At 46.3% G+C, this 27977-nt stretch overlaps 1 protein-coding gene across 2 annotated transcripts; it reads left to right on the top strand.

Moving 5' to 3' along the window:
* The first annotated feature begins 228 nt into the window (after window positions 1–228).
* CRAT (carnitine O-acetyltransferase) lies at window positions 229–26635 on the top strand. 2 transcript variants are annotated; one of them, XM_006128331.5, is made up of 15 exons: window positions 229–474; window positions 3136–3281; window positions 5411–5674; window positions 6292–6410; window positions 9101–9154; window positions 15602–15767; window positions 16519–16693; window positions 17224–17402; window positions 19884–19984; window positions 20599–20718; window positions 21287–21409; window positions 22102–22237; window positions 23874–23936; window positions 24420–24557; window positions 25210–26635. In XM_006128331.5, exons 2-15 carry the CDS (start codon window positions 3249–3251, stop codon window positions 25423–25425), a joined length of 1887 nt encoding a protein of 628 aa, XP_006128393.1. In that variant the 5' UTR covers window positions 229–474; window positions 3136–3248; the 3' UTR covers window positions 25426–26635. The 2 variants fall into 2 exon arrangements, with proteins under 2 accessions (XP_006128393.1, XP_006128394.1); XM_006128332.5 differs by lacking the exon at window positions 3136–3281 and having other exon boundaries at window positions 230–474.
* The last annotated feature ends 1342 nt before the right edge of the window (window positions 26636–27977 follow it).

Genomic DNA, 27977 nt, shown 5'->3' with positions numbered 1-27977 from the left:
AATACACATTCCTCTCTCTGCAGGCACAAGTCCTAGTTCAGCAGCCATTCCTTCTGCTGATCTCTCCTCCCTCCTAACTCCTGAGATCAGGAACTGAGAAAGGGAGGAGATGACTGCACTAGTTTAGACCAGGGATCAGCTGTCATCAGAGAGCTATGCAGAGCAGAGCCCTGCCCCTCACAAAGATGGTCGCGCCTCTGCTTATTGGTCATTGCAGAGGAGGGCTGTGCCCCACACAAAGATGGCTGCTCTGCTGCGCCCTCCCCCAGCGGCTGCTGAGCCAGGGACGGCCGTGCGGACTTGTTACGCTGTAGCTGGGTTGCTGCTGCTGAAGTTACACTGTAGCTAACAGTCTCTGTGTCTCGCAAGGCCGGGGCTGCTGAGTTGACAGGACTTTGCTCACTCGGGGGCAGTGGTTAGTAGCCGGGGTGGTGCACACGCAGGGGAATGCTGGCCTTCATAGCAAGGAGCATGGTAAGTAACAGCTGATCACTGCTTGCTTTGCAGGCTGGGTTAACGTTGGGGGGAGGGCAGGGGGAGCTTTCTCAGCTTTGAACAACCTTGGGACAGTGCATGGCCTTAACAACCCATGCATGGCCTTATCCAGGAGTGTCTGATGTGGTCTCCTGAGAATGAAACCAGGGGGCTTCCAGAGGCTACGAGACACATGCAGAATTGAGAGTAACCTGAAAAGTTTGTTGTTTTTTATTTTTATGTTTTGTTTTTGTTTTGGAGATTTGAAGGGGGCATTAAGAGAAATGTCCTTCCCTGACTTAATACAGGATGGGAAAGAGGAGGGTGGAGAAGATCTAGCTTGTCTCTGTACAGCTATGGTGTGATTTTTCTTGTATGACGTGCAAGTGTTTTGTAAGAAAGATCATTAAAAAGCAGAGAGCGACGGGAAGATTACTGCTAGGTGGAAGTTTGCAAAGGACGGGAGTTTCCTCGAGATGTATAGTAACTTCATTAAAGGGAGGGAGGTTTGGCCAGTCGCCAGGATCAGTCTTCAATTATGACAGTCAGTGAAAAGCTGTAAGTATTGTTCAATTTGTTCATTTTTTTTCTTTTTAAAATTTTTTCCCCTTGTGTCTTTTACCAGCAAAACACTTCTTGGGTCTTCCCTGGGCTGGGAGTGACCTTTGTCACTTGCAGAAGTTGATTATGTTCCTTCTGTCAACTCACACTTCTGCCAAGAGCTAAGTTACTAAACTGATTAATTCTTTCACCTGGGCGCTGCCTCTTGGTTTCCTTTTTTTTTTTTTTTTATCTGATTAAGAAAATATTCACATATTCCAGGAGTGCCTTTACTAAATCTCTTTCCACACTAGTTGTCTGCTGTTGAAACAAAGTTGAAATTAATACTGTTACAAGCCATAGTTGATAGAGCTGAGGAGAATGCAGAGTTGTGGATTGTTTTTTTTAACCTGTGGAAAGAATTCCCTTTTCTCCACATCACAGCTGTGCTGCCTGTCCTGTGACTTGAAGGTTCTGTGACTTTTACTTTTTCTTTAAAAGTATCTATTAGGGATGTGAATGGTTAACCAGTAAGCATCACCTGGATGGAGGCTCACCTGGTGGGCATAGACTGCCTCCATTCCTCAGGTGGAAAGGAGAGACTGTGAGCTGCTGCTTGCTCCTCTGTTCTAGATTTATCCACTGGAATCTCAATACATGCCTGGTAGTTACCGGCACTAAAATGAACAAGTAAGGGCTGCTTGGGGTAATATCCAGATGAGATGCTCGGATTTTTTGTTTGCGTTGGTGTGATATTTTCATAATTGCTTTTTCTTTTTCACTGCAATCCACCCATGCCTTTTTTTCCTTCTAATAAAATGGCAAACACACAAAATAGCTCTCTCATGGTGTTTCTTATTAGAATATTGTTGTATAAAAGTTTGGTTGCTTGTAGGGTGATCTTAATTATGTTTAGTTAAATACATGCTGTTAAGATTAGAAGGGGCTTATATTCATCATCTTATGTTTCCATGTAACCATGTACAGGTTAGGGATGTTAAATATTGATTAATTGAATAGTTGATTAACCTCATGAATTCTTATCTGTTATTTGACTATTCTATAGTCCCCGGATTGGGGCCAGCAGCCAGTGCGCTCCAGTCCAACTCCTGAGGAGCCCCCTGCCACTCCACACTGCTGTCACCCTCAGCGCAGGGTGCCTGGTGGGATCTGGTCTGTGAGGGGAGCCAGTTTAAAAACCATCTCCCTTTGTGGACTGGCTGCCAGGCACAGGCTCACCTCCAATGGCTCCCAGTCAGCGGTACAGCAGGGGTGCTAATGTCACCCTGGACCACTCTGTGCCCTGGAAGAGGCCAGCAGCACGTTCCGTTCTTAGGTGGAGGCACACAAGTGGTTCCGCATGTTGCTTTCGCCAGCAAGCACTGCCCCTTTCAGAGGTGGGGCTCAGGGTAGCGTGTGGAGCCCCTAGTCCCCCTTCCTGGGATCAAGACCAGCTGCTGGCCTCTTCTGGGATGCAGCACAGTCCATGGTGCCAGGACAGGCAGGAAGCCTGCTTTAGCATCCCCTCTCATCACCTGGTCACCCCACAGCAAGGCAACCCTGTGCCTGACATTCTGGGTCGTGAGCCATACTTTGAAAACCACTGGATTAGAGGATACAGACTTTTGTCAGTAGGCTCTTGGTTCAGCCCCAGCCGGTGGACTGACTTCATTCCCATCTGATGGGTGTTTGGTCTATGGAATTGAGGGGTCTTTGTCTAGCTTCTGGTGGACAGCTATTCACATCAAGAACTCTGCCATTGCAGTGGCCACCCCAACTTGGCAGTCTGTGTGGGGCAGGAAAAGCCTGAATAGGCCATAGAGATTGGATTCCCCTTTCATAAGTGCAGACACTCCTGATCAGCTTGTTAGAGAAAGCTCACAAGGCTGCCTGCTACCCACCCTTTCCTCTCCAGCACTGTCACTTGGTAAATAATAAGAGTAAAACAATTAATTTGCAGAGGATGGAGTAAGGAAGTGATTCAAGCTCCTGCTCTCGCTGAGGGCGGGAGAAAGGTTGCAAAAGTTGCAAAAGTATTTTGCCTGCACATGGGAGGTGTTTTGCAGCCCCTCCCACCCAGCTGCTTGCTCTGCAATGTGTGGTCTTGTGTTCTCTCAACAGAATAGCACAGTCAGATGGCAAAGGTTGCTAAGTGTGTACGTGATAGAGCAGAGTAAGATTAGCGAGGAAGGCTGAGGGAGTGAGAGTTTTACAGAGTTTTCTCCATTCCACCGATGGAAAAGAAGCAGCAGCAGCAGTCAGGAAAGGTACAGTATGGTAATTATCCTCAGACTATACAGGTTAACCCCTGCCTTCCTCTTCCACCCTGCACACTTTCCCAGAGATCTTGATCCCTCCATGCTGCCAGATCCTGCAAGGAGCCATGCACCTTATTTGAGAGGCTGTGCACCATCCAGGAGGTGATTGGCACCAGGCAAGATTGGGCCCTTTGTGCTTCTCTGCACTTCACCTTGGGGAATACTCTCCCCTCGACTCCTTGAAAGGGCAAATTTGTAGCTGGTATCGCTCGTTTCCCTCCAATCCATTGTCACACATCTCTAGCAAGGACTTCTGAACCACTGTGAGAGAAAGTGGGGGTGGGAGGCATAGAAAACAGGATTTAAATCCTCACTAATGGAACTTTGTTAAATTCCTGCCCAAACATTCTCAGTTTTGGGGAAGGGTGGGAGATGGCACTGCTCCTGGTCAAAGGCTGGTATTGCTCTTTGCTCTCCTCATGAGCTCTTTCTCTGCCCAAAGAAACTGTCACAGCACATGCTCCCTGAGGCAGCTTTTATTGCCAAAATTGCCCTCATCTGTCCCCCCCTGAGCCTCTCTGATTCACCCACAATTCCCCTCTCCTTTAAAAATGTCTCCCTGTTTTTTCGCCTTCTCACACATCCTCACGCTCTTCCCCCCAGTTTCCATTTGGCATCTTCCAGTTTCCTACTGAGCAGGGCTGAATGGGAATAATTTGTGAAGCTATCTCTTCCGCTATGGCCAGCTGGGATTTTTGGGGACCTGAGGGACTTGGTGGTCCCATAGCCAAAGTCTTGTGACTAGAATGTCCAGCTCCACAGACGGACTTCTGTTTTTTTTTCTTGATTTTGCCCAGTCATTTCCTGCATGAGGATTGTTAACCCTGATCCAGTTCCAACTTGGCTAAATTCCTCCTGCAGTTTCAGTTGACTACAAGATTCTTCCTCACTTCCTGTCCTAAACAGTTGTGTTCAGAGATTTCCCTACCCCCCTCCCCGAATTTCCCCCCCCCCCCAGTTTTTTGAACTAGGGTGCCATATAGCCCACCTTCACCCTCACGGTCTCACCCCTTCTCGGCCCTGACACCCCCACCCCGGAAATTCGAACACCCCCCCAATTTCAATTCCTGGGGAGGCCATTGGTTGTGTTGCATTGGCAGCTTCTGTGTCCTACCGCAAAATGGCTGCATTTCATTAGTGGGTGGAAACTCTGTGTATAGCAGTGTTTCTCAACCTTTTTTTTTTTTTAATAAAGTACCCCTTTTTCTGAAAAAAAAGTACCCCCCTTAAAAAAAAAAAAGTACCCCTGGTACCTACAGTTTTCAGACACACAATTTTTTTTCTACCACTGGAACACATTTGTTTAAACAACTTAATCATAGCCGGGCAGGTGATGACATTTTTGGGTGTAACAAGTACAAAAATAATAAAGCGCTGTAAAACTTAAAACAGAAGTTCAGTTTTCTCCAAATTTCAGTTGTGTTGACGTACCCTTCCCTTCCCCCAGACATCTCTCAAGTGCCCCTAAGGGTACTCATACCATTGGTTGAGAAACACTGGTGTATAGTACTTACTTACAGTAGAGTTGTGGGGGATACTTTGAGACTTATTCCCATTAATATTTGTAAAGTGCTAGGAGAACCTCAGAGGAATGGAATCAAAGAAAGGCAAATGTATTATTAACCCAGTGGCATTTCCTTTAGTTGACTGAGAATCTGCTGATGTTCTGGGATGTCTCATGATTAGAGCCCTGCAAATCCATGGATATTTGCTTAATATCGGTAGGTATCCATGGCAGATGTGTTTGTGGATATCCATGGCTCATTTTCTGGATATGGATGCAGATACAAATTTTGTGTCTAAACCCCTGCAAATTTGCAGATATCTGTTTTATATATGCAAGTATCCACATTCGCAGGTGTGGCTATCTGCCGATCATTTTTGCAGATTCGGATACCAATGTTGTGCCTGCATGAGGATCTACTCATGATCCTCCACCTCTAGTAATCGAGTTGTGTATCTGGTGATTGTGCTTTGAGCTCTCTGCTCCTGATGTTGAGGGGTCAGCAACTCAGGTCACCTGTCCCTCACTAGTGCTGCGGGGAAGATTGTCTGGATGTGTGTTCTGTGGTTTGCAGGCAAAGCCATCTGGCTTACTGAAGCCAGTGGTGTTGGGGAAGCTCCCAGGCAGATACTTAGCCCACCAGGAGGGACTGCCCCATCTGCCAGTGCCGCCCCTTCAGCAGACCCTGGATCGCTACCTGCTGGCTCTGCAGCCCATCATCAGTGAGGAGGAATGGAACCACACCAAGGGGCTGGTGGACGAGTTCCGGAAACCAGGCGGCGTTGGGGACAGGCTGCAGAAGGGCCTGGAGAGGAGAGCCAGGAAAACTGAGAATTGGGTATGTGGATGTTAAACTTCCTGAGGCCAGGTCAATGTAGGAGAGAACAGAGGCAGGATCTGAGCCAAGTCCTATAAGGACCATCGCTATCCTGGTTCCCAGCCAGTCTCCTATGCTTTTGTGACTGCTAACCCAGACACCCCCAGACACTCTTAATGATGAGCCCCTGTGCAGAGACCCGATTCGCTGCTTATTGCTGCCCATCTCTCTTCTCAGAGCTGCGCAAGCCCTACGAGGAGCTGAGGCACACACAGCTGAATAGGAAGCTGTGGGCACTGCTTACTACAGCTTAAAATCTTATTCCTTTGAAATGATCCCCAGGAGGTTGGGAGAAAGCACTGCTCCAACCCGGAGAGCACCAGCCCTCCCTCTCTCTTCCCCTCCCCCGCACTCCAATCTCACAAGTCCCCTGCTCTACCTAGTCTGTAGAATGGCCAAAAAATCATCCCATGACCCAAACCCCCCCCGTCTTCTCCACCTGCAAAGTATTGAAAGATATGGCGTGTTGTAGGATGGTCTTCCAGCCATTTTGTGGGGCATAGACCAGTCAAGCTTGCAAAGAGGTCATCCTGGTCCCTGAAAAACAGAGTCCTAATTCTTGCCTGTTTCTGTCCCAGCTCTCTGACTGGTGGCTGAAGACGGCTTACCTCGAATATCGCCTACCGGTTGTGGTTCACTCCAGCCCTGGCGTGGTTTTACCTAAACAGGATTTTCTGGATCAGCAAGGTCAGCTCAGGTAAAGGCCTTTTTGGCTTTTCTACCCCAAAGTTTCAGATGTTTTTGTAAGACCATTGGGGAACAGTGTTCCCTAGTGTGCTTGTGTAGCTGCTCAGGAGAGATTGAAATACCAACCAGCTGATTAGCAATGTGCCCACAGCTAGGTTTTTGTTCCTACTGGTGATGCACGTTTGCACATGCCCGAGTGCACATCAAAAAATTATTCTGCACATGGGTTGGAAAAAAATCTGCATGTGGATGGAAATGATTAGAGGGAACATTGTTGGGGAGTTGCTTTGGATTCGTGTGAGAAGACAAGTACTAGCAAGTTTCACCCAGCCGAAGAGATTGCTAGTCATGGGAAGTCTATCAGTTGCAGCCTTTCCAAACAGGAAGCACCACAGGGAATGAGATACGAGTACTGGCTCCAGGGAAGCTGAGGGCTTATCTGAATGAAGCTTCTCAAGCAGGATTCTCGCAAAAGTGAAAGGTGGAAGTGGAAAAATGGTCAGTGGGTAGTCTACAAGTCAGGACTTAAAAGACCTAAATTAAATCCCTCCTCTGCTACCAACTTCCTTTGTGATTTTGAGCAAATTACTTAGTCCCTGGGTCTCATTATCTACATTTGATAGATGGGGAATTAGCACTTCGCAGCGGGATGGTGAGGAAGAATACATTACAGATTGTGAGGTGCTTAGCTATGATGGTGATGGGAACCATTCAAAATATCTAACACAATTTAGGGAACTCAACATTTGCCTTCAGAGTCTGTATACTTGGGGGAAGAGTCAGACTACTGCATGAATTATGTTATTCAGCTAATGCTGTATGTATCTGCAGATTCATTCAGACTCTGTACTTTAAAAGAGGGCTTCCCACTCTCCTGTCATTAGGTGCACAAGTCAAATCTCCAGCTGCTGTCTGTCTCCAGAGTGTTTCTTTCCCTTAGTCAAGCCCTCTATGCAACTGAACTGCTGGCAGTTTGTGTTTCCCTTCTACTAATGAACGTTGGGCTGGCAATGCTGTTTCAAAGCCATCCCACTCTCATGGAATTGATTCTCTCAGCCTCTTTGGAGCCTGCCACTGATTTTTGTCCCTGCTTTTGGCTCATTGTTTTCATGAACATGAAGCTTTTAGGATTGGCTCTGGGAAGTCTCGGTTTTGTGGATGCACAGCCATAGCATTGACCTTTATACAGGGTTACCTTTTCCACATTTACCCATTATCACCTGCTCCTGTCATCAGGCTGTCTTCTGGCTGAGTTAAAAATACTGGCCAATCAGAGAAGTGTGTTAAAGAGAAATAAGAGTGAAAGAATCCTTCCCTCTCCCCAATTCAAGGTCTTGTGTATTCACTTGGTCAGAATACCAGATCTGTTGCAGCCCTGTGAGAGGAAAGATATCTGAAGGGGACAGTGTAAGGGCTAAAAATCCTTATAACTCTGGAATTTATTAAAACTAAACAATTTCAGAGTTGCCAACTGTGCTGATCCATGGTATTCTTTTTATTAAAGCCCCAGATGCAGGAATCAAAAAAGTGTATGAAAAACTCAGCATACATTTTAAAACAAAACAAGTGTCAAATATCTGGCCCTCCTGGTTGCCAAGAGAAACTTGAAATCAGCACAGAAACCAGAAGGCAAATAAAAGGAATCCAACTTCTTTTTATCTCATGACTTTTAATGGGACCTGAATTCTAATTTTTGAATTCTTGGGCATTGCCATGCTGCAATTTAAAGAGAAAACAAAACAACGAACTTGCTGTCAGACCCTTTGCCCTCTGTGTTCTTCCCTGCTTGAAAATTAAAGGCTAGTTGGCTTTACTTGCGGTTCTAGTCATGAGTTTCACTTTCTCAAGGCAGGGGTAAGGCAAAATGCAGCAAAGTTTGTTTTCAGACAGTAGAAGAGAATATACAGTTGTTGGTTTTTTTGGGGGGGGAGGATGGGAGAGAGTGTAGTTTTTTAAAAATGCTCTCTCCATTGGCTTTTTCATGGAAATGTGTCTTTGTTTCCAGTCTTTCAAAATTCAGCTGTAGAGCAGCCCCAAGATGACATGGTGGTTAAACTTCCCTGAGCCACTTCTATGCTAGTGCACCCAGTGCCTTTTACATCCTCGGCCCGCTGGTACTAGTACAAGAGACTTTAATATGATGTCCTGCTCTGCGCCTCTGTTCCTCGTGCACACCCCATCTGTCACGTCTTTAAACTCTTCCGGGCAGGCTCCTTCTCTTACTCTGTATGCCCACTGCCCTGCAGAAGGGAGCTCCAATCTTGGTTGGTGCTAGGGTGACCAGATGTCCCAATTTTATAGAGACAGTCCTGATGTATGTATTTTCTTATGTAGATACCTGTTACTCATCAATTCCTGACTCCATTTTTCACACTTGTCTGGCCAACCTACTTGGAGCTTCTAGGAGCTACATACACACAAATACTAAAAAAACTCACAAACAAACAAACCAACAAACAAAACCCCTGATTGTATCGTTGAACAAAAATGTACTTTGTTGGAGCTGCCCCAGTTACCCAAAACACAGCCACAGTTGGTCAGGGCTCAAGATATTAAGAACATGCTCTGCTCTACTAACCCAAAGCCCAGCATTCGCTCTACACGGGTGGGGAGGGATCCAAACCATTGTTATTTCTAGGGGTCAGGATTCAAATGTTCTGATTTTTGTATCTCTCTGGTCATTATGTTTGGCTTTTCCAGATTTGCTGCCAAGCTGATCAAGGGTGCCCTGGATTTCAAGACCATGATCGACAAGTGAGTTCGATGTAGAGTTGCTGTAGAGTTGGTCACCATATATTAGAAAAATGGGGTGGGTGAGAGAATATCTTGTATTGCACCAACTTCGGTTGGTAAGAGAGACAAGCTTTTGAGCACACCCAGAGCTCTTCTTGAGTGAAAGGCATTTCTGGCACAGTGATGGTTCCTTCCTTGCTGTCTTTAGTTAGGGGATGCCCAGATCAAAAATTTCTCTTTCTGAAAGGGAAACAGTCAATATGAAAATCCACGTATCTAAAGAATACCAGATACCATACCTAAAGAATAACAGACAACAGCCAGGGTCATTGACACTGAAAGGGCAGCAGAAAAGCAAATAGACTTTCCCCTTTTTATGCGCTTTATTTACTTCTTGAGCCTAGTCTATTCTGCTTCTTAGATCTCACATTCAGGATTGCAAAGCTGCAGTGCCACAAAATCTTTTCCCTTCACATTGGGTTTTGAGAGAGGCTCTTACGTGTGTATTTGCAGGGAACTGAGCTTGAATGAAACCCTGTCGTATCACTTCCTTAATTTATCCACAGAACAGGGCCAGCTCAGGCAGCAAGAACACACAAGCTTCCAGGCTCCGTCTACACTGTTTGTTTTTTGCAGAAGAGGAAATGCAAATGAAGTGCTCATTTGCAAATCTCTTGCTCCCATTTGCATATTTTCTTCTGATCCTTTTTGCAGAAGAGGTTTTTGTGGAAAGAAAACCCGCAGTGTAGACGGGGCCATTTTTCGGAAAAAAACCCTTTTGCGCAAGATCCTATAAACCTCATTTTTTGAGGAATAAGGGATCTTGTGCAAAAGGATTTTTTTCTGAAAAATGGCCCCGTTTACACTGCGGTTTTTTTCCCAAATTCCTCTTCCGCAAAAAGGATTGGAAGAGAATATGCAAATGAGCACTTCATTTGCATTTCTTCTTCCACAAAAACAGTGTAGATGGCGCTCCAGTGTGTTTCAGCTTCCAATCTACAGAGGCATTCTCTATGATTCTCAAACGATTTACCTGCTGCCTGTCTGTGTGTTATGTGGGCTGTATCCGCACCCATCCACAAACCAAGACTGTGTCACAAGGGCCACAGCTGTGTGTTGAAGCAGCCTGCAGGTTGAATACCACTGGGTGGGAACAGTTCTATCCCCCATTCCCCCATTCAATCCTTGACTTCTAAGACTGTGTCTAGACTGCATCCCTCTGTCGACAGATTTAAATATCCCGTGCTTCATTAGCATAAACATGGCCATTGCTTTTTTTCGAAATGGAGTTTTGAAAATAAACAGTAGTCTAGACAGAAATCTGTCAAAAATAAACCCTTTTTCGACAGATCCTGTATTCCACAAAAAATGAGGTTTACAGGGTCTGTCAAAAAAGGGTTTATTTTCAACAGATCCCTGTCTAGACTGCCGTTTTTTGTTTTTCCCCCGAAAAAGCTCCATTTCGAAAAAAGCAGCAGCCATGTTTATGCTAATGAAGGGTGGGATATTTAAATCCCTGCTTCATTAGCAATTTCGACATGCTTGATTTGCATTCCACTGTCGACAGAGAGATGCAGTCTAGACGTAGCCTGAACTAGGACTGCAGATGTGACGTTAACAAGTTTGTTAGCATATTTGAGAAGCCTAGAGCAGATCAAGCACATTGCCTTTAACCCATGCTGGTCACTTTAAAACCCAGGGCAGGAGCCCCGACTTTAACCCAGCCAGGTCAGCAGGTGTTAAAGGCAGTGTACTGGTGAGCCTGAGTCTTCTGACATGGGCCAGCCGTGACCATCCTGTGGGATCATTTATCTCTGGATAGACATACCCAAAATATAACTGTAAGGGTGCTTCTAGAGGGGTTCCACAGGGATATGTTCTTGGCTAAAAATGCTATTTAGCGTTTTTATCTTCGACCTGAAAGAAAAAAACATAAATCATCCCTGATAGCATTTGTAATGACACACAAATGAGGGAACAGTAATAATAAAGAGGACAAATCATGGATTCAGAGCAATCTAGATCACTTGGTAAAGTGGGTGTAAGCAAACAGTATTGTGTTTTAATACAGCTAAACGTACATAAATGTACATACTTACAGGAGGAAGGGCCCTATCTTGGGAAACAGTGATTCTGAAAAAGATTTTGGGGTCATGGTGGATAATAGAGTAAACATAAGCTCCCAATGTAACATTGTGACCAAAGGAGCTAATGTGATCCTTGGATGCATACATGGGCATTTAGGGCATACATGGGCATTTAGGATGCATACATGGGCATTTTTAAACAATTAACAAAACTATCCAAAGCCCAAGATTTGGTGGTGATGGGGGACTTCAACTATCCAGACATATGTTGGGAAACTAACACAGCGAGGCACAGGCTATCCAATAAGTTTCTGGACTGCATTGGAGACAACTTTCTGTTTCAGAAGGTTGAAAAAGCTACCAGAGGAGAAGCTGTTCTGGATTTGGTTTTAACAAATAGGGAGGAACTAGTTGAGAACTTGAAAGTGGAAGACAGTATAGGGGACAGTGATCACGAAATAATAGAGTTCATGATCTTAAGGAAAGGTAGAAGGGAGACCACCACAATTGAGGTTATGGATTTCAGGAAGGCAGATTTTGATAAGCTCAGAGAACTTGTAGGTAAGGTCCCATGGGAAGCAAGACTGAAGGGAAAAACAACTGAGGAGAGTTGGAAGTATTTCAAAGGGACGTTGTTAAGGGCCCAAAAGCAAACAATTCCGCTGTGTAGGAAAGATAGAAAATATGGCAAAAGACCAGCTTGGCTTAACAAGGAGATCTTGCATGATCTCAAAATAAAAAAGGAGTCATATAAAAAATGGAAACTAGGACAACTAACAAAGGATGAATATAGGCAAGCAACACGGGAATGCAGGGGCAAGATTAGAAAGGCAAAGGCACAAAATGAGATCAAACTAGCTACAGGCATAAAGGGAAACAAGAAGACCTTTTATAAATACATTAAAAGCAAGAGGAAGACCAAGGACAGGGTAGGCCCACTGCTTAGCGAGGAGGGAGAAGCAGTAACAGGGAACTTGGAAATGGCGGAGATGCTCAATGACTTCTTTGTTTCGGTCTTCACCGAGAAGTCTGGAGGTGTGCCTAACGTAGTGAATACAAGCAGAGAGCGGGTAAGTTTAGAAGATAGGATACACAAAGAACAAGTTAAAAATCACTTAGGAAAGTTAGATGTCAGCAAGTCACCAGGTCCTGATGAAATGCATCCCAGGATACTCAAGGAGCTGATAGAGGAGGTATCTGAGCCTTTAGCTATGATCTTTGAAAAATCATGGCAGACAGGGGAGATTCCAGAAGACTGGAAAAGGGCAAATATTGTGCCCATCTATAAAAAGGGGAATAAGAACAACCCAGGAAATTATAGACCGGTCAGTTTAACGTCTGTCCCAGGGAAGATAATGGAGCAGGTAATTAAGGAAATCGTATGCAAACACTTGGAAAGTAATAAAGTGATAGGGAATAGCCAGCATGGGTTTGTGAAGAACAAGTCATGCCAAACTAATCTGATAGCTTTCTTTGAAAAGATAACGAGCCTTGTGGATAAGGGAGAAGCGGTGGATGTCATATACCTAGACTTTAGTAAGGCATTTGATACGGTCTCGCATGATATTCTTATTGATAAACTAGGCAAATATAACTTAGATAGGGCCACGATAAGGTGGGTGCATAATTGGCTGGATAACCGTAGTCAGAGAGTTGTTGTTAACGGTTCTAAATCCTGCTGGAAAGGGATAACAAGTGGAGTTCCTCAAGGGTCTGTTTTGGGACCCGTACTATTCAATATCTTCATCAATGATGTAGATATTGGGATAGAGAGTACTCTTATTAAGTTTGCAGATGATACCAAACTGGGTGGGGTTGCGACGTCTTTGGAGGATAGGGACATAATTCAAAATGACCTTAGCAAGTTAGAGAAATGGTCAGAGGTAAACAGGATGAGGTTTAATAAAGAGAAATGCAAAGTGCTCCACTTAGGAAGGAACAATCAGTTCCATACATACAAGATGGGAAGCGACTGTCTAGGAAGGAGCATGGCGGAAAGGGATCTAGGGGTCATAGTGGACCACAAGTTGAATATGAGTCAACAGTGTGATGCTGTTGCAAAAAAAGCAAATATGATTCTAGGTTGTATCAACAGGTGTGTTGTAAGCAAAACTCGTGAAGTCATTCTGCCGCTCTATTCTGCACTAGTTAGGCCTCAGCTGGAGTACTGTGTCCAGTTCTGGGCGCCACATTTCAAGAAAGATGTGGAGAAATTGGAAAGGGTACAGAGAAGAGCGACAAGAATGATTAAAGGTTTAGAGAACATGACCTATGAAGCCAGGCTTCATGAACTGGGCTTGTTTAGTTTGGAAAAAAGAAGATTAAGGGGGGACATGATAGCGGTTTTCAAATATCTAAAAGGGTGTCACAAGGAGGAAGGCGAAAATTTGTTCCTCTTGGTTTCTGAGGACAGGACAAGGAGTAATGGGCTTAAAGTGCAGCAGGGGAGGTTTAGATTGGACATTAGGAAAAAATTCCTAACTGTCAGGGTGGTCAAATATTGGAATAAATTGCCAAGGGAGGTGGTGGAATCTCCCTCTCTGGAGATATTTAAGAACAGGTTAGATAGACATCTGTCAGGGATGGTGTAGACGGAGCTTGATCCTGCCTTGCGGGCGGGGGGCTGGACTCGATGACCTCTCGAGGTCCCTTCCAGTCCTATTATTCTATGATTCTATGATTCTAGGGGTAGAAGCACAGAGGTTATTTTATCGCTGTGTTTGGCACTAGTTCAACCACTGCTGGAACCCTGTGTCCACCTGAAAAGGGTTCGGAGAAGAGCCACAAGAATGATTCAAGAGTTAGAAAACCTGCCTTCTAGTGATAGACTCAAGGAGCTTAATCCATTTAGCTTAACAAAGAGAAGGTTCGGGGTGATTTGATTAGTGTGTAAGTTCCAGAATGGAGAACCAATATTTAATAATGGGCTCTTTGGTCTGGCAGAAAAAGGTCTAATATGATGTTAGGGATGGAAGTTGAAGCTACACAAATTCAGTCTGGAAATAGGGTGTAAATTGTTACTAGTGAGAGTAACTGACCATTGGAGCAATTTACCAAAAGTTCGTGTAGATTCTCTTCTCTGAATTTTAACTGAATATTTGATGTTTTTCTAAAATCACTGCGCTAGGAACTATTTCAGGGATGTTCTCTGGCCTGTGTTGTACAGCAGGACATGCTAGATGAGGGGTTTTCAAATTGGGAGTTGGGAGGTTATTACATGGGGGGTTGTGAGCTGTCTGCCCACCCCCAAACTCTCCTTCACCTCCAGCATTTATAATAGTGTAAATATAAATAATGTTTTTGTTGATGGGGGAGGGGGGTCATTTTCAGAGACCTACTGGGGAAAGGGGTCACCAGTACAAAAGTTTGTGATTATCTAGTTCAGCAGATCTCAGTGGTCCCTTCTGGCCTTGAGAGTCTGTAAATTGACCCATCACACAAAGCATCAGATGGTGACGACTAATAGGGTCACTCCAGACATAGGCCTGGATTTGAACCTGTAACCCTCTGCTAATCCCCTGTAAACTATGGTCTAAATTGCATGCATCTCCTTCAAGAGAACAGGTCCCAGATCCCTTTGCAATGGTGTGGCTGTGACGCAGTGGGGGTGCTGTCTGCTTTGTGACCCGGTGCCCCACTGCGTTGTGATGTGTGATTCCCATTGACTCATCCACACGGAGGTGCTGATGGGGGGTGACCTAGAGGAGTTGCTAGATGGACCCCACAGGGCCCCGGTCACCACCCGTAGCCAGAGCAAGCGAGAAGCTGGCGACCCTGACCCAGGGGAGGGCTCCCTGCAGGGGGCACAGGGCCCCATCCCAGCAGACGTGGAGCCCGGCCAGGCTGGGACCCTAGGGAGGGAGGGGAAGCAGGTCCCTGCCCCTGCCCCAGCTGCGGAATTCCAGGCTGAAGTACAGGCAGATCCCACCTTGCAGATGCTGAGGGACCAGGATGGCCTTGGTGCAGCTCAGCCCCTGGGGAGAGGCAGCCAGGAGAGATTCCTGTGGGAGAGGGGACTCCTGTACCAGGAATGGCTCCCCCCCGGGAAGGTGGAGATGCTGCTGTGGACAGTGCCATGTGCATGCGACAAGCCAACATAGCTACCACCACAGGGAGGTGGAGTAATTATGCTGCTGAGAGGTCTCTCTCCCATCAGCATAGAGCGTCCACACTTGTAGCGCTACAGCGATGCAGTGACATCAGTACAAGTGCATCCCTGTAGTGATTCTACTGTAGACGAGCCCCTAGTGTCCCACTAGAGTGGCCATGATAGGGCCCTGAGCATGGGGAGCGCATTCCAAGTGTGGATTGCTGCAAGATAGGCATTCGGATTGCTGTTTTCTTCCCTCTCCCATCCTGCTCCTTCTGCACACGTTTCCAGCGAGACCTTGCCAGTGGAATACCTGGGCGGGAAACCTCTCTGCATGAACCAGTACTACCAGATCCTCTCGTCCTGCCGCATCCCGGGCCCGAAGCACGACTCTGTGGTGAATTATGCCAAAGGAAAAAAGCCGCCTACACACATCACTGTTGTTCACAACTTCCAGGTACAGGGGAGTCTTGGGAAAACTGGGTTATTCTTTTGGATTTAAATACCCCTTTGGTTAGTTTTGCCAAGGAAGAGAAATAAGCAAAATAATTCTGAGTGCAAAATCCACCCCCACGGGGAACCAGTCTCCCCTTGAAGTCCATCGTAGGTTTCCTATTAACTGGGAGGATTGGGTTCCATGGCTGGGACTGCAGCATGTGTGAGCTATATGTGAATACTCCATTACCACATCTCTTGCCCTCCTAGCTCCAGCCCCGGAACACTCTAGATTTGGAGCTAGAAGAGTGGGGAGAGGGGTTGGAAAATGGATTCAACAATCATAGTCAAATCTCAGCAATGGTAGAATCCAGCAAATGTTGCAATAAGAATGTTTTCCTCTGTCAGGCTTAATTATCTATCGGCCCTCGTTATTGCAGTGTCTGAACACCTGACAATCTTTAACATATTTGTTCTCACAACCCCCCGGAAGGTAGGGAAGTGCTATTATGTCATTTTATGGATGGGAAACAGAGGCAGCAAGAGATTAAGTCATTTGCCCAAGGTTCCACAGGAAGCAGGTAGCATAACAGGGAATTGAAGCTGTCTCCCAGATCCCAGGCAATGTCCTAACCACTGGGAAATCCTTCCTCTTCACCTACTGATCATCAGCTCCTTAGCTGAGCCCTGAGCATTGCTCTTGCCTCCTGGACAAAGTTGTTGTCAGCTTGTGAGACTGACTGACTGACTGCTTTGTCTCCCCCTCTTCTCAGTTCTTTGAGCTGGATGTTTACAGCAGCGACGGGAGCCTCCTCACCACCGACCAGATCTTCACCCAGCTGGAGAAGATCTGGAACACCTCCCTCCAAACAAACAAGGAGCCAATTGGGATCCTCACCAGCAACCACCGAAATAGCTGGGCCAAAGCCTACAACAATCTCATCAAAGGTGGGTTACCGTGCTCAAAATTGCTGCCCTCCATACAGTGCTCTCTGGGCTTCCCCCTCTTTTAAAGAGCCCTCTGGAGGCAGAGACTGCCCAGATAATGGACTTTCTAACAGTCTGCGTGTGGGAGTGGTGTATTTATCCACATGGGTTGTGCTCAGCTTAGACCTATTTCAAAACATTGTTATTTCTGTTTAAACACCCTGTCCTCTGAGTGCTCGAGGATTGGTCCAGGACAGAGCTGACATTCTGGAATATTTCACCCCCCAAATGGATGAAATCCAATAATCCAGATTAAAAAAATCAGAGGGATGATATGAGTGAGGAACAGCATCCCTGTAAGGTTCGCAGCTTCCAATCAGCCCATAGCTTCAACTCTTGACTACCTCTTGGCCACGCCGCAGTGATGATTCCTTACAAAGGGAATCAGGGCACTGAGTACAATCAACTTCTTCTCCTGAATTTTATCCTTCCTCCAATTAAACCCAGTTTTTCAAACAACTTCCATTGTCTTCCACTTCCCCCCTTCTCAGACAAGACCAACAAGGAGTCCGTGCGTTCAATTGAGAAGAGCATTTTCACTGTCTGCCTGGACTCGCCCATTCCGCGGGTGTCTGATGATATCTACAGGAGCCGGGTGGCAGCTCAGATGCTCCATGGGGGAGGCAGTCGTTGGAACAGTGGGAACCGATGGTTTGACAAAACCCTGCAGGTGGGTGCTGGTGGTTTTGAGAAACTAGAGGCACTGTGTCTGGGGGAGACAAACTTCCTGAAACTGGAAGATCCACTGGGCCTCCAAATAATTCTGTAGGAGACTTTCCCAGATCAAAGGGGGCATGGGAAGTGAGACGAGCAAGGGGTTGACAGCGTAAGGGCCCATGTGCTTAGTACCGCTCCTTTGCAATGTTTGAGATTCTCTCCCACAGTCAAACATGTAGAGCCCTGCAAATCCACAGATAGCCACATCTGCGGAAGTGGGTGTGGATAGTCACAGCTTATTTTTGCAGATATGGATGCAGATATTTTTGTATCTGTGCAGGGCTCTACAAACAAGTTCTCACTCTCCTGCTAGGTCCACTGAGTTCTCATTACTTATGTCCCTGGCAGCACTCACCCAATGCAGTCAATTTATTCTTTAGCTTCAGAGGGGTAGCCGAGTTAATCTGTACAGGATAAACTAAAAAATCAACAAATAGTCTGGTAGCACTTTAAAGACTAACAAAACATGTAGATGGTATCATGAGCTTCCGTGGGCACAGCCCACTTCTTCAGATGACTGGAGTGTTGGATGTCCAGAGCCAAAATTAAATAGGGGAGAAAGGGGGAGAGGAAGTGGGAGGGGGGACAAAAAGAGGCAGTGGGTATATATAAATATCAAAGGGAAAACGGAGCTGGTAGGTAACAAGCAAAACTGTTAGTCTATAAATACCTAAAGATAGTTAAAGGAAGCAGATAAGGACCTTTACTTAGCGTTTAGAGAGGAAGAGTACTAACACCAGAATCTACACAGACAAAGAACCATTGGCACCTTCATTGTTTGGTAGGTTGATAATGTCCCAGCCAGCCGGTATGAGAATTAAACTTGCGAATGAATTGTAGTTCCAACTCTGCCCTGTGTATTTGGCGTATTGCTCATAAATTAGCTGTCTGCTTGCGGTGTTCAGTAACGTGTCTGTTTGGAAGCTGCCTAAGCCTGAGAAGGTCTGTTTCTTCTCTTTTTCCATGGTTATTGTTGCTTTCCCTGTTTGTCTTGGCCAGAAACTAACCTGCTTCTTTCAGGCACCTTCTACCATCTCAAAACATCATTTCTGTGATCCGTTCTCCTTTCATCCAAGGGCCACGTCCTCCATTAGGAGGCTATCTCCTTGTCTTTCTGGGAGATAGAGTCCATGCTCTGTCAGGATTCTTCTTACACTAACATCTAGGGTTCTCCAGCTTCTGCTTGGCACTGTTTATTTACAGGGCAATGCCACATTCTTCCAGCTTTGCAATTAACCAAAGTAAGTCTGCACAGAACCGACAGGGGATGTTATTGCAATGTTGTGTGAGCTGCCATGGAAATCAGACCCTTTAAACTGTGCCGTGCTGCAGAGTACACTGGCTCTCCGACGTATCTTCTGTCAGTAGGATCATCTTCCATCTGATGATGATACCTAACAGTGTTTCCTCTAATTTTTCTCCACCCCAAGTGGAATTAATTTTATGTGCAGCAAAGTAGAGGTGATGTGTGATATATCATCTCCATATTGGTGCACATAACATAATTCATGTGGTGGGGGTGGGGGCCAAAGTGTTCTGATATGGGAGGGAGCTCTGATGTGGCAGAGGATTGGGGGTGCAGGTCTGTGAGGGCTCCAGATGTGGCTGTGGGGCTGGGGTTGAGGGGCTCAGGGCTGGGACAGAGATTTGGGGTTAAAGGGCCCTGGCTGGACCACAGGCTCTGGGTTAGGGCTAAGGATGAGGGGCTCAGGAGTGGGACTAGGATTGTCAACTCGGATGGACTGGATGCCATTGCCACAAATAGGGTCCAGTCTGTCCTGTCAGAGAGTTGGCAACACTAGCTGGGACAGAGGGTTGGGGTGCAAGGGCTCTGGCTGGGGCTGAGGCTCGGGGCTGGGGCTGCAGCAGAAGGTGGGGGGGGTGCAGTAGTGGAGGGGGGGTTCGGAGCTAAAAAGCTCTATGGCCTGGCGACTCCAGCCTTAGCAGGTAGAGGGGGCATCTGGGCTGCCTGAGCCACAACGGGGAGAGGGGAGATCTGGGCAGCCCTGGCCGTGGCAGGTGGGGAGGCCTAAGGCTGCCCAAGCCACAGTGGGGGAGGCCTGGAGCTGGGTCTCAGCCACTTCAATCAAGCCAGGACCAAGCTGTCCACACTGAGCCAGCTGTGGCGGGGCAGAGTTGGGCCAAGGCCAGAGTTGGTCATCCCTCCCCTGGCTGCTGCAGGTTCCCACCCTGCATAGCCTGCCCGATGGCCTGCACTGCACTAACTAGACAGCTACGCGGCTGTGCAGCTTACAGGGAACTTAGATTCCACAGCCACGGCTAGGAGGATTTGGTGGGTGATGGCGTTGCATGTTACCATGCACTGATGGGGCTGAGGGTCCCCAGTACATGGCAGTGAGACCCCCTGGGGCTGGTGTTTGCATATGGAAGAGGCCTCTCTTCACTACCTTCATGCCTTTTGTTTCCCTGGCAGTTTATCGTTGCTGAGGATGGCTCCTGCGGCCTGGTGTATGAGCACGCCCCCTCGGAGGGCCCGCCCATCGTTGCTCTTCTGGACCACATCGTGGAGTACACGTGAGGCTTGTGCACGTCTTTCCCTTCTTGGACGCGGATCTCAAACCATCCAAGCCCAGTAAACCCCCTTCCCTGCACGCTTCATTCATCCCCCACCCCTGCAAGGCATCCACTTAGGAGGTACTTTAATGGTGTCTCGGGTTAGGTCCTGCAGTTCTTGTAGCAATGGCCAGGGATTAGCCACCTGTTCAGAATGGTAAACTTTGCTGCTGCTTGAACTCTGGGGATATGCCTCTGCTTAAGTTTAATATGGCTCTTGGGTGGCAGAATGTTTGTCCCTGGTGGAATCCATAAAACATTTTTTTAAAGGGCTCGAAAGGCATTAGACCTGTAATCTCTTGGTAAAGGAATCACTAGGACCCAAACTTCAGCATTTGTTCTCCTAGTTTTTCACCAGAGGCAGACTGGGAGGGAGCAGCTGTCAAGCCATAAGGCGGAAATTTGTGACAGAGGACTTTGCCGTTTATATGCAGACCCAAAATGTCATAGTCAGGGATTTACACCATGTTCACTACTGCGGGATCTGAGTCTGTCTGCTGGGCAGAATCCCATTGGCCCAAGGGGCTGGAGGTAGAGGTCTGGAGAAATGATTTCAATGATGTTTTGCTGTGCAGAAAGACACCAGAGCTGGTGAGATCCCCCATGATTCCTCTTCCAATGCCCAAGAAGCTGCGGTTTAACATCACTCCAGAAATCAAGAATGACATCGAGAAGGCAAAGCAGAACCTCAACATGTGAGTGAACCGGGTGGGAGAGCTCAGTGAGTGAGTGAGACAATAATCTGTGTACCCATGCAGAGAGCTACGTGGCAAGGAACATTTCCATGCTTTGTGGTCTCACTGCACCCTTCAGGAAGCCTGCCCAGTGTCTTGTTGGGTGTAAACTGTACAGCATGTGGCTGAAAAGTGCCTTGCCAAACCTGCTCCTGCCTGGTGGCTGCAGTGCTGAAAGGGGACTTACAGGTTATTCATCCCAATCAACGTCTAAAGAGGGATGTCTCCAGTCAGGAATTCGACCTGCTGCACTGGATCAAGCCACTTGACCAACAAATCTGGGATCCTGTCTCCAGCAGTGGGCAAATCCCTTGCATTTAACCACAGGCACAGTGCTTAACATGAGGCATCCAGTTACTGAGGTTGAGCTCACTGTGAAAAGATCAAGTGGGGCAGATCCCTTTGTCCTTGTGCAGATTTGGCGTGAGCAGGTTGATGTCTCTGAGGCTCACAAATCCTCTGGGACCTGTCCCCTTGCCATGTGATAGCAAGGAGCATCCTGAGGAATTTCTCTTCTCTATCTCTGCAGAATGGTGCAAGATCTGGACATCAAGGTGATGGTCTTTCACCACTTTGGGAAAAACTTCCCCAAGTCAGAGAAGATAAGTCCAGATGCGTTTATTCAGCTGGCCCTGCAGCTAGCTTATTATAGGTAAGGAGCACATTGCAGGCAAGTTGCTTTTCAGCACCTTATATCTTTAGAAGAAAGAGCCTCAGATAATTCTTACCTTGCTCAATGAAACTGCTGACTAGAGGTCAACACCAAACCCAAGTACCTGGGCTAGGAGAAAACCCCAGACACCACTGGGCTTCAACATGGTGAGCTACTACAATAGTCCACTCTTCTACTATGCCTCCATGTGGGAGAGTTAGAGGTCAATAGATCTAGAGCCCTGCTGTCCAACATGCTACCCACTAGCCACATGTGGCTATTTGGCCAGTTGAGTGTGGTTAGTTCGCTATAGCAGTAGCCACTATACTATGCTTGGACACCACGGATCTAGAGCCATGTGTGGACATACCCTTTCCCTGTGCACTGGAACTGCACTGTGTAGGGCCCTTAAATCACAAAGGAGTGGCCAAGATTAGCCCCTTCAAGAGCAATGTATGAAGTACCAGTAGAGGAGAGTCAGTCAGCTAGGGATGCAACTTAGTCCTCCTAATTCCCATTTCTTCTGCTCTTTGCATGGAATTTACTCTTCCCTCGGAAGAGGGAAAGATGTACGGGAGAAATACAACAGAAATTCACCTGCACAATTTCCCTGCCAAGGATCAGATTTGCATAGCCCATTCTTGTCAAGGATAATTTTTCCCCTGTAGTTGCTTCTCATCCCCATCTTTCAGGATGTATGGCCAGGTCTGTGCTACATATGAGAGTGCCTCGTTGAGGATGTTCCGCCTGGGCCGAACAGACACCATCCGCTCTACCTCCGTGGACTCTCTGAAGTTTGTACAGGCACTGGACAATCCTAGCAAACAGGTGAGAGTTCCAACACATGGCACGAAATAACCTCACCCCACAGAAATGGGAAGAACCATTTCTGAAGTCCCCCACAAAGGTGGTTTCTGTATCCACAGATCTCAGCCTAAAACTGCCTTTGCTATGAGGTTGTTTTACGATACCATCTGGAATACACAATTACAAAATGATAGGTCTCCATCAGCTTTCCATTTGCCTCTCTGTAAATACAAAGTGAGTGCTTCAACCCGTCTCCAATGTGACCAGTCTGAGCCTGTAACCATTCAGGCCCTAAGTATTACCTTATTGCACTTGAAGGTTCTCCATGTATCATTCGAAAGGTCATTTCCTTGTTTATGTTTTGACCTATGAACTTTGGACAGTATATAGGCAAACAAATGTGGGATGTTGGGGAGTAGATTTACTAGAATATATTTAAATTAATAGGGAGAAACACAGTAGAATGCATTAACTTCTACAGTTTTAACCCACAGCAGTTTTTTTGGATGGGGTGTTGTACTAATAAAGAAACAATCTCCTGTCCACACAGAATAGTGTTTGAGGTGTCCGAGATTTGGATATACAGAGCCACTATTGGCTCCACGTATGTCCAGTTTCAGAGAGAGGACTTGTTATGCTAAAGGTTCAGGACACATTTCAGTCCCTCCAGGGAAAAGATATGGACTCTGGTTCTCTCCTAGAAGACAAAGAATCGAGACTAGAACCTAGTAAGTGATGAAAATCAATTTGCAGGGAATCAGCATTCAGCCCTTTGCTGTGGAACCTCTACAGTATTCCCCTTGCAAAGTCTTGCCTCCTTTTGGTTGCTGAATTATTCTTCTGTCATCTGAATTGTTCCACTGACATGTCCCCTAGGATAAAGGGCTATTACTGGTAGTTCCTATGGAATCACTTAAGAATAGAGTCTTGTGAGCTGGAAGAGAAATAATTCAGCCAAACAATCTAATATATAAAGGAGAATGTTTGTAAGTTTGTGCGCTAATAACTTGGAGACTAAAAGAGCTACCACAACCAAACTTTGCATGGGATAACCTTTCCTCCAGGACAAGGTTTTAAGGTATTTTTGGACCCAATCAGGCCCAAGCTCAAGCTGTAAAAATAAAAAAGTAACCTGCCGCGCTGCGCTGCGCTGCAGGGGCCACCCCACCCACCCTAGGTTCTGTGCCGCCTGCGGCCCCCAGCGCTATCCAGGACTTGACCCCCACGAGGTTACATAAGTGACCCTCTTCCGCTCCTGCGCCATCCCCACTGGCACACAGTGCCCCGACCCTCACATGTACAACAGCTCGGGCACCTGCCCTGCCCCCCACGGCACCTGCAGCCCTGGTCGCAAGCTGGAGTGCCCCTCCTGTGTGTACCGCCCCTCCACCCCTGGGGATGACACGGACCTATATTTTAATCCCTATAGAAATCAGTGCAACTTTTCTACCATTCAAAAAAAGATAATGGACTACTGTTTTTCTACATTTTGCTCCTCCAGTTTCCCAAGCAATGCTGGGTAACTCCAGCTAGTATGATCTAAATTAACAATAGTTTGAAGCAGATATCTGCAGGGGCAGAAACGCTATCCTGCAGGTGAGCTACTGAAGTCACCAGGAAGCAAATGTTTAATGTCCATTCCTTGCATTCTCCTTAGAACGAGGAGAAGGTGGAACTGCTAAGGAGAGCTACGCAGGCACACAGAGCTTACACCGACATGGTGAGTGTCCTATATTTCTCCAAGGCTGGGACTGTGCAGAGGTAAACCAGGTGCTGTTGGAAGAAAAGTCCCAACTTATGGCACTAAGCATGTAAGCAGGCCTGTTAATACTGGCCCTAGGATTGATTCTGATCAGTTAGAGCTTTGGAGCTCTGGGGCCAAAGGAGAAAGAAAATCACATCTACAGCTACACTGAAGAATTCCTATTCTCCCCATGACCTTGGTCTGTAGATACCAGGGCTGCTGAAGGGGCTTTTAAAAATAACAGGGATCCCATACTGAGAAGTAATAGGGTTTGCTTTGTTCCATCTGTCTGTTTTAATTTTTCTTTCTTATTGCACCAGATCGAATGGACAGTCATAGGTTGTTTTTCTACTTTAAATTTAAAGAGGATTTTAAAAAAATCTGCTTTCAGACTAAAGATGATGTTGATTTTAGTTTCCCTACTTCTCCGATCTCTTATCTAGATTCTCTTCCTTTCAGGCAATAAAAGGGAATGCAATAGACCGTCACCTGCTAGGCTTGAAGCTTCAAGCTATTGAGGATCTAGTGAGCATGCCAGAACTGTTCATGGATACAGCCTACGCCGTGGCCATGCACTTCAACCTCTCAACCAGCCAGGTAAGAAGTGGCTGACCAACATGAGAATGCTGCAGTCATTCTTTCTCCTTTTCTTCTCCGTGTTCCTCCTCCACCCCCTTCCTTTCGGAACCACTCTGCATAGGTGCCAGAGGAGCTGTTGTTTTGACTTTGTCGACCTCTTCCAGCCCCACAACAATCTGAGCTGGACCTTTTTAAGAAGGTTATGAAATTAAGCTGAATACTATGACCTTACAATTGCTAGATCCCTTTTAACCAATTACTGTATCTTCTCCACCCCAGCCTGGACAGTGCATTGCCAGGTAGAGATCAAGTGCATGTAGTAATGAGGAGGCAGTGCCTTCACACTAAAACAGCATCAATATTGCGTGAAGCTCATTATCCTTATGAGTCTACTTCAGCTAGTAACTGCCCCTCTGCAAGCCTCCTGGGGGGGGGGGGGTGGCGATATGAAGCCCAATGCTGGGAAGTAGCAGAAACAACTGGTTTATTTGTTTAAAGCATCCACTGTACTAGGAGCTGAACAGGTAGGTCTGAATCATGTCCCTGCCCTGGAGAATTTACCTGGCGTGTTAGTTGTGAATCATTCATTTGATGAACCCTTCTCTCCAACAGCTCTTGTGATCTGCTGCCATCTGAGCTGTGTATTTAACCAAGTTGTCTCCCGCTGTAGGTCCCAGCGAAGACAGATTGTGTGATGTGTTTTGGTCCCGTGGTTCCAGATGGGTATGGAGTCTGCTACAACCCCATGGATGATCACATCAACTTTGCAATGTCTGCTTACAACAGCTGTGCCGAAACCAATGCAGCCCGCCTGGCACATTACCTGGAGAAGGCGCTATTGGACATGCGTCTTCTGCTTCAATCCACTCTCAAATCAAAATTGTAAGAAATGACTCTTTCAAAGCTCCAAAACTTTTGGAGCCATCCCACGTGCACAAGAAGCTCCCAGCTCTCCAAAAACTGGGCGACGGAGGTGGGCTCCATAAGGAATCTAGAAGAGCACTTTGCAGAGAAGCTTAAGAGTGGTAATCTCCAGTTATTAGACTGCAAGGTGAAAGGAAGTGTTGCTGTATTCCAAGCTAGAACCAACAGAGATCCTTTCCCACAATGTGCAAAGTACACATTCCTTATCTTGAAGGGATACTGGAGCAACATCTTTTTACTGAATTTATGGTGGAAAGAACCAAGAAAGTGCAGTCTTCACCCCATCCTTTACTCTTCCTCCACTAGGGAAATATTTTCCTGGGTGCAATTAGATGATTGAGTAGATCTGAGACCACTTGGCTCTTTCTGCTGGCTCAGACTTTTGAGGGGTTGGGAATCTCTCTTTTGGTCCATGCTGTGCTTACTGAAATGGTGCCACTGAACTTGAGGATGGTGGGAAAATGTCATAAATTGGAGGAAATCCAGTCCTAGTCATTGTCCTGCCTTTCTAGAAGAGTTAAGGGACTGGTCTGTGTGTGCTTTCCACAGCTAGGAATGTTCCCTTCTCCTTCCTTCTAACACCTGTATTTTCCCCTGTCCTTTCTCCATTATTGTGAAACGCCTTTGTGACAGTTGGACTCGCTTCCCATCCTCTGTCCTTTTGTGTTGGTTTGAAGCATAAAGTGATGGATTGCTGACAGGTCTCCATCTCAGAGCTTCAAGCTCCTAAAGTTGAACTTCGGCTTTTTGTGGTGCTTCTACTAAACTGATGTATGTTAATGGATTTTGTTTTAATTGTGCAGGCTCTGCTGGCCTTGACTTTATGCACTTACATGTTTTGTACTGGAGATGTTTGTAGAACCTCTGTCCTCTTCACTTAGCCCCTTCTCTTTCAAACGGGAAAACAATGGGAATCATTAAAAAAAAAAAAATCTTGTTGCACCATAGAGACCAACAAAAAATGTAGATGGTCTCATGAGCTTTCATAAACTTTACTTGCAAACTGAAAGCTCATGCTGTTTTCTATGCAGCATTTATTTTAGTCTAAGGAAATGCTACATAAGTAATTGAGGGTATGTCTACACTAGCCCCCTAGTTTGAACTAGGGTGGCTAATGTAAGCATTCGAATTTGCACATGAAGCCCGGGATTTAAATATCGCAGGCTTCATTTGCATGTTCCTGGGCGGGTGCCATTTTTAAATCGCCTTAGTTCGAACTGACTGCCCGTGGCTACACGTGGCAGTCAAAAGTTAATCCGAACTAAATCCTTAGTTCGGATTAACTGTTACACCTCATTGCAAGAGGAGTAACAGTTAATCCGAACTAAGGATTTAGTTCGGATTAACTTTTGACTGCCACGTGTAGCCGCGGGCAGTCAGTTCGAACTAAGGGGATTTAAAAATAGCACCGGCCCGGGAACATGCAAATGAATCCCGGGATATTTAAATCCTGGGCTTCATTGGCAAGTTCAAATGCCTACATTAGCCACTAGTTCGAACTAGGGGGCTAGTGTAGACATACAGGCTATGTCTACACTGGCCCCTTTTCCGAAAGGGGCATGCTAATTTGACAGGTCGTAATAGGGAAATCCGCAGGGGATTTAAATAAAAATGTCCGCCGCTTTTTTCCGGCTTTTAGAAAAGCCGGAAAAGAGCATCTACACTGGCCCCGATCCTCCGGAAAAAAGCCCTTTTCCGGAGGATCTCTTATTCCTACTTCAAAGTAGGAATAAGAGATCCTCCGGAAAAGGGCTTTTTTCCGGAGGATCGGGGCCAGTGTAGATGCTCTTTTCCGGCTTTTCTAAAAGCCGGAAAAAAGCGGCGGACATTTTTATTTAAATCCCCTGCGGATTTCCCTATTACGACCTGTCAAATTAGCATGCCCCTTTCGGAAAAGGGGCCAGTGTAGACGTAGCCACACTGTATGAGCCCTTCTAAGCAAGTTTTCAAATTCCTCTAAATGCCAGAGGTGATATGTTGGAGGCAAAGGAAAAGAGTGCACAATGACACTTGTCCCCTGCCATGTATTATTACTCCTGCCAAGGGTGTGGTTCCTCTAAAATGTGGGAGCTAGAGAAGAAAGCAAAGGGTCTGCTCTAGGATGTATAGACTGTATGTTCATTGCCCCCCAAAAACTGCTATTTTCTTAGGAATGTAACAGCACTTCAGCAGAACCTGGTGTTCTGGCCTTAATGTTGCTTTACCCAGGATGATTTATAATTTCCCTTCCATGCAATAGTCATGTCTGTGTTAGTTTGATTGGACCTTTACAAAGGAATTATATTTATAAATGTGCAATTTAAAAAAGTGTGACAATAAGAAAATTATAAAACAGTCTCTGGACTTGAATGTCCTTTCCTAGGGCAGCATGTGAAACCATAGCAGAGTGCAGTGTTTGCCCCCACCAATGCTGTTCCTGTAATGGGATAACTGTAGTCCAGCAAGCCCAAACGGAGGGGTGCTGAACCACTGTACAAGGGATAGTAGGAGTTTGTCGTCTGCCATATTTCAAAG

The sequence above is a fragment of the Pelodiscus sinensis genome, chromosome 23 (assembly GCF_052426305.1).
Source record: "Pelodiscus sinensis isolate ZL-2025 chromosome 23, ASM5242630v1, whole genome shotgun sequence".
Taxonomy (NCBI): Eukaryota; Metazoa; Chordata; order Testudines; family Trionychidae; genus Pelodiscus; species Pelodiscus sinensis.
The sequence above is the reverse complement of the archived record's forward strand: the minus strand, read 5'-3'. Positions and strand labels throughout refer to the sequence as shown.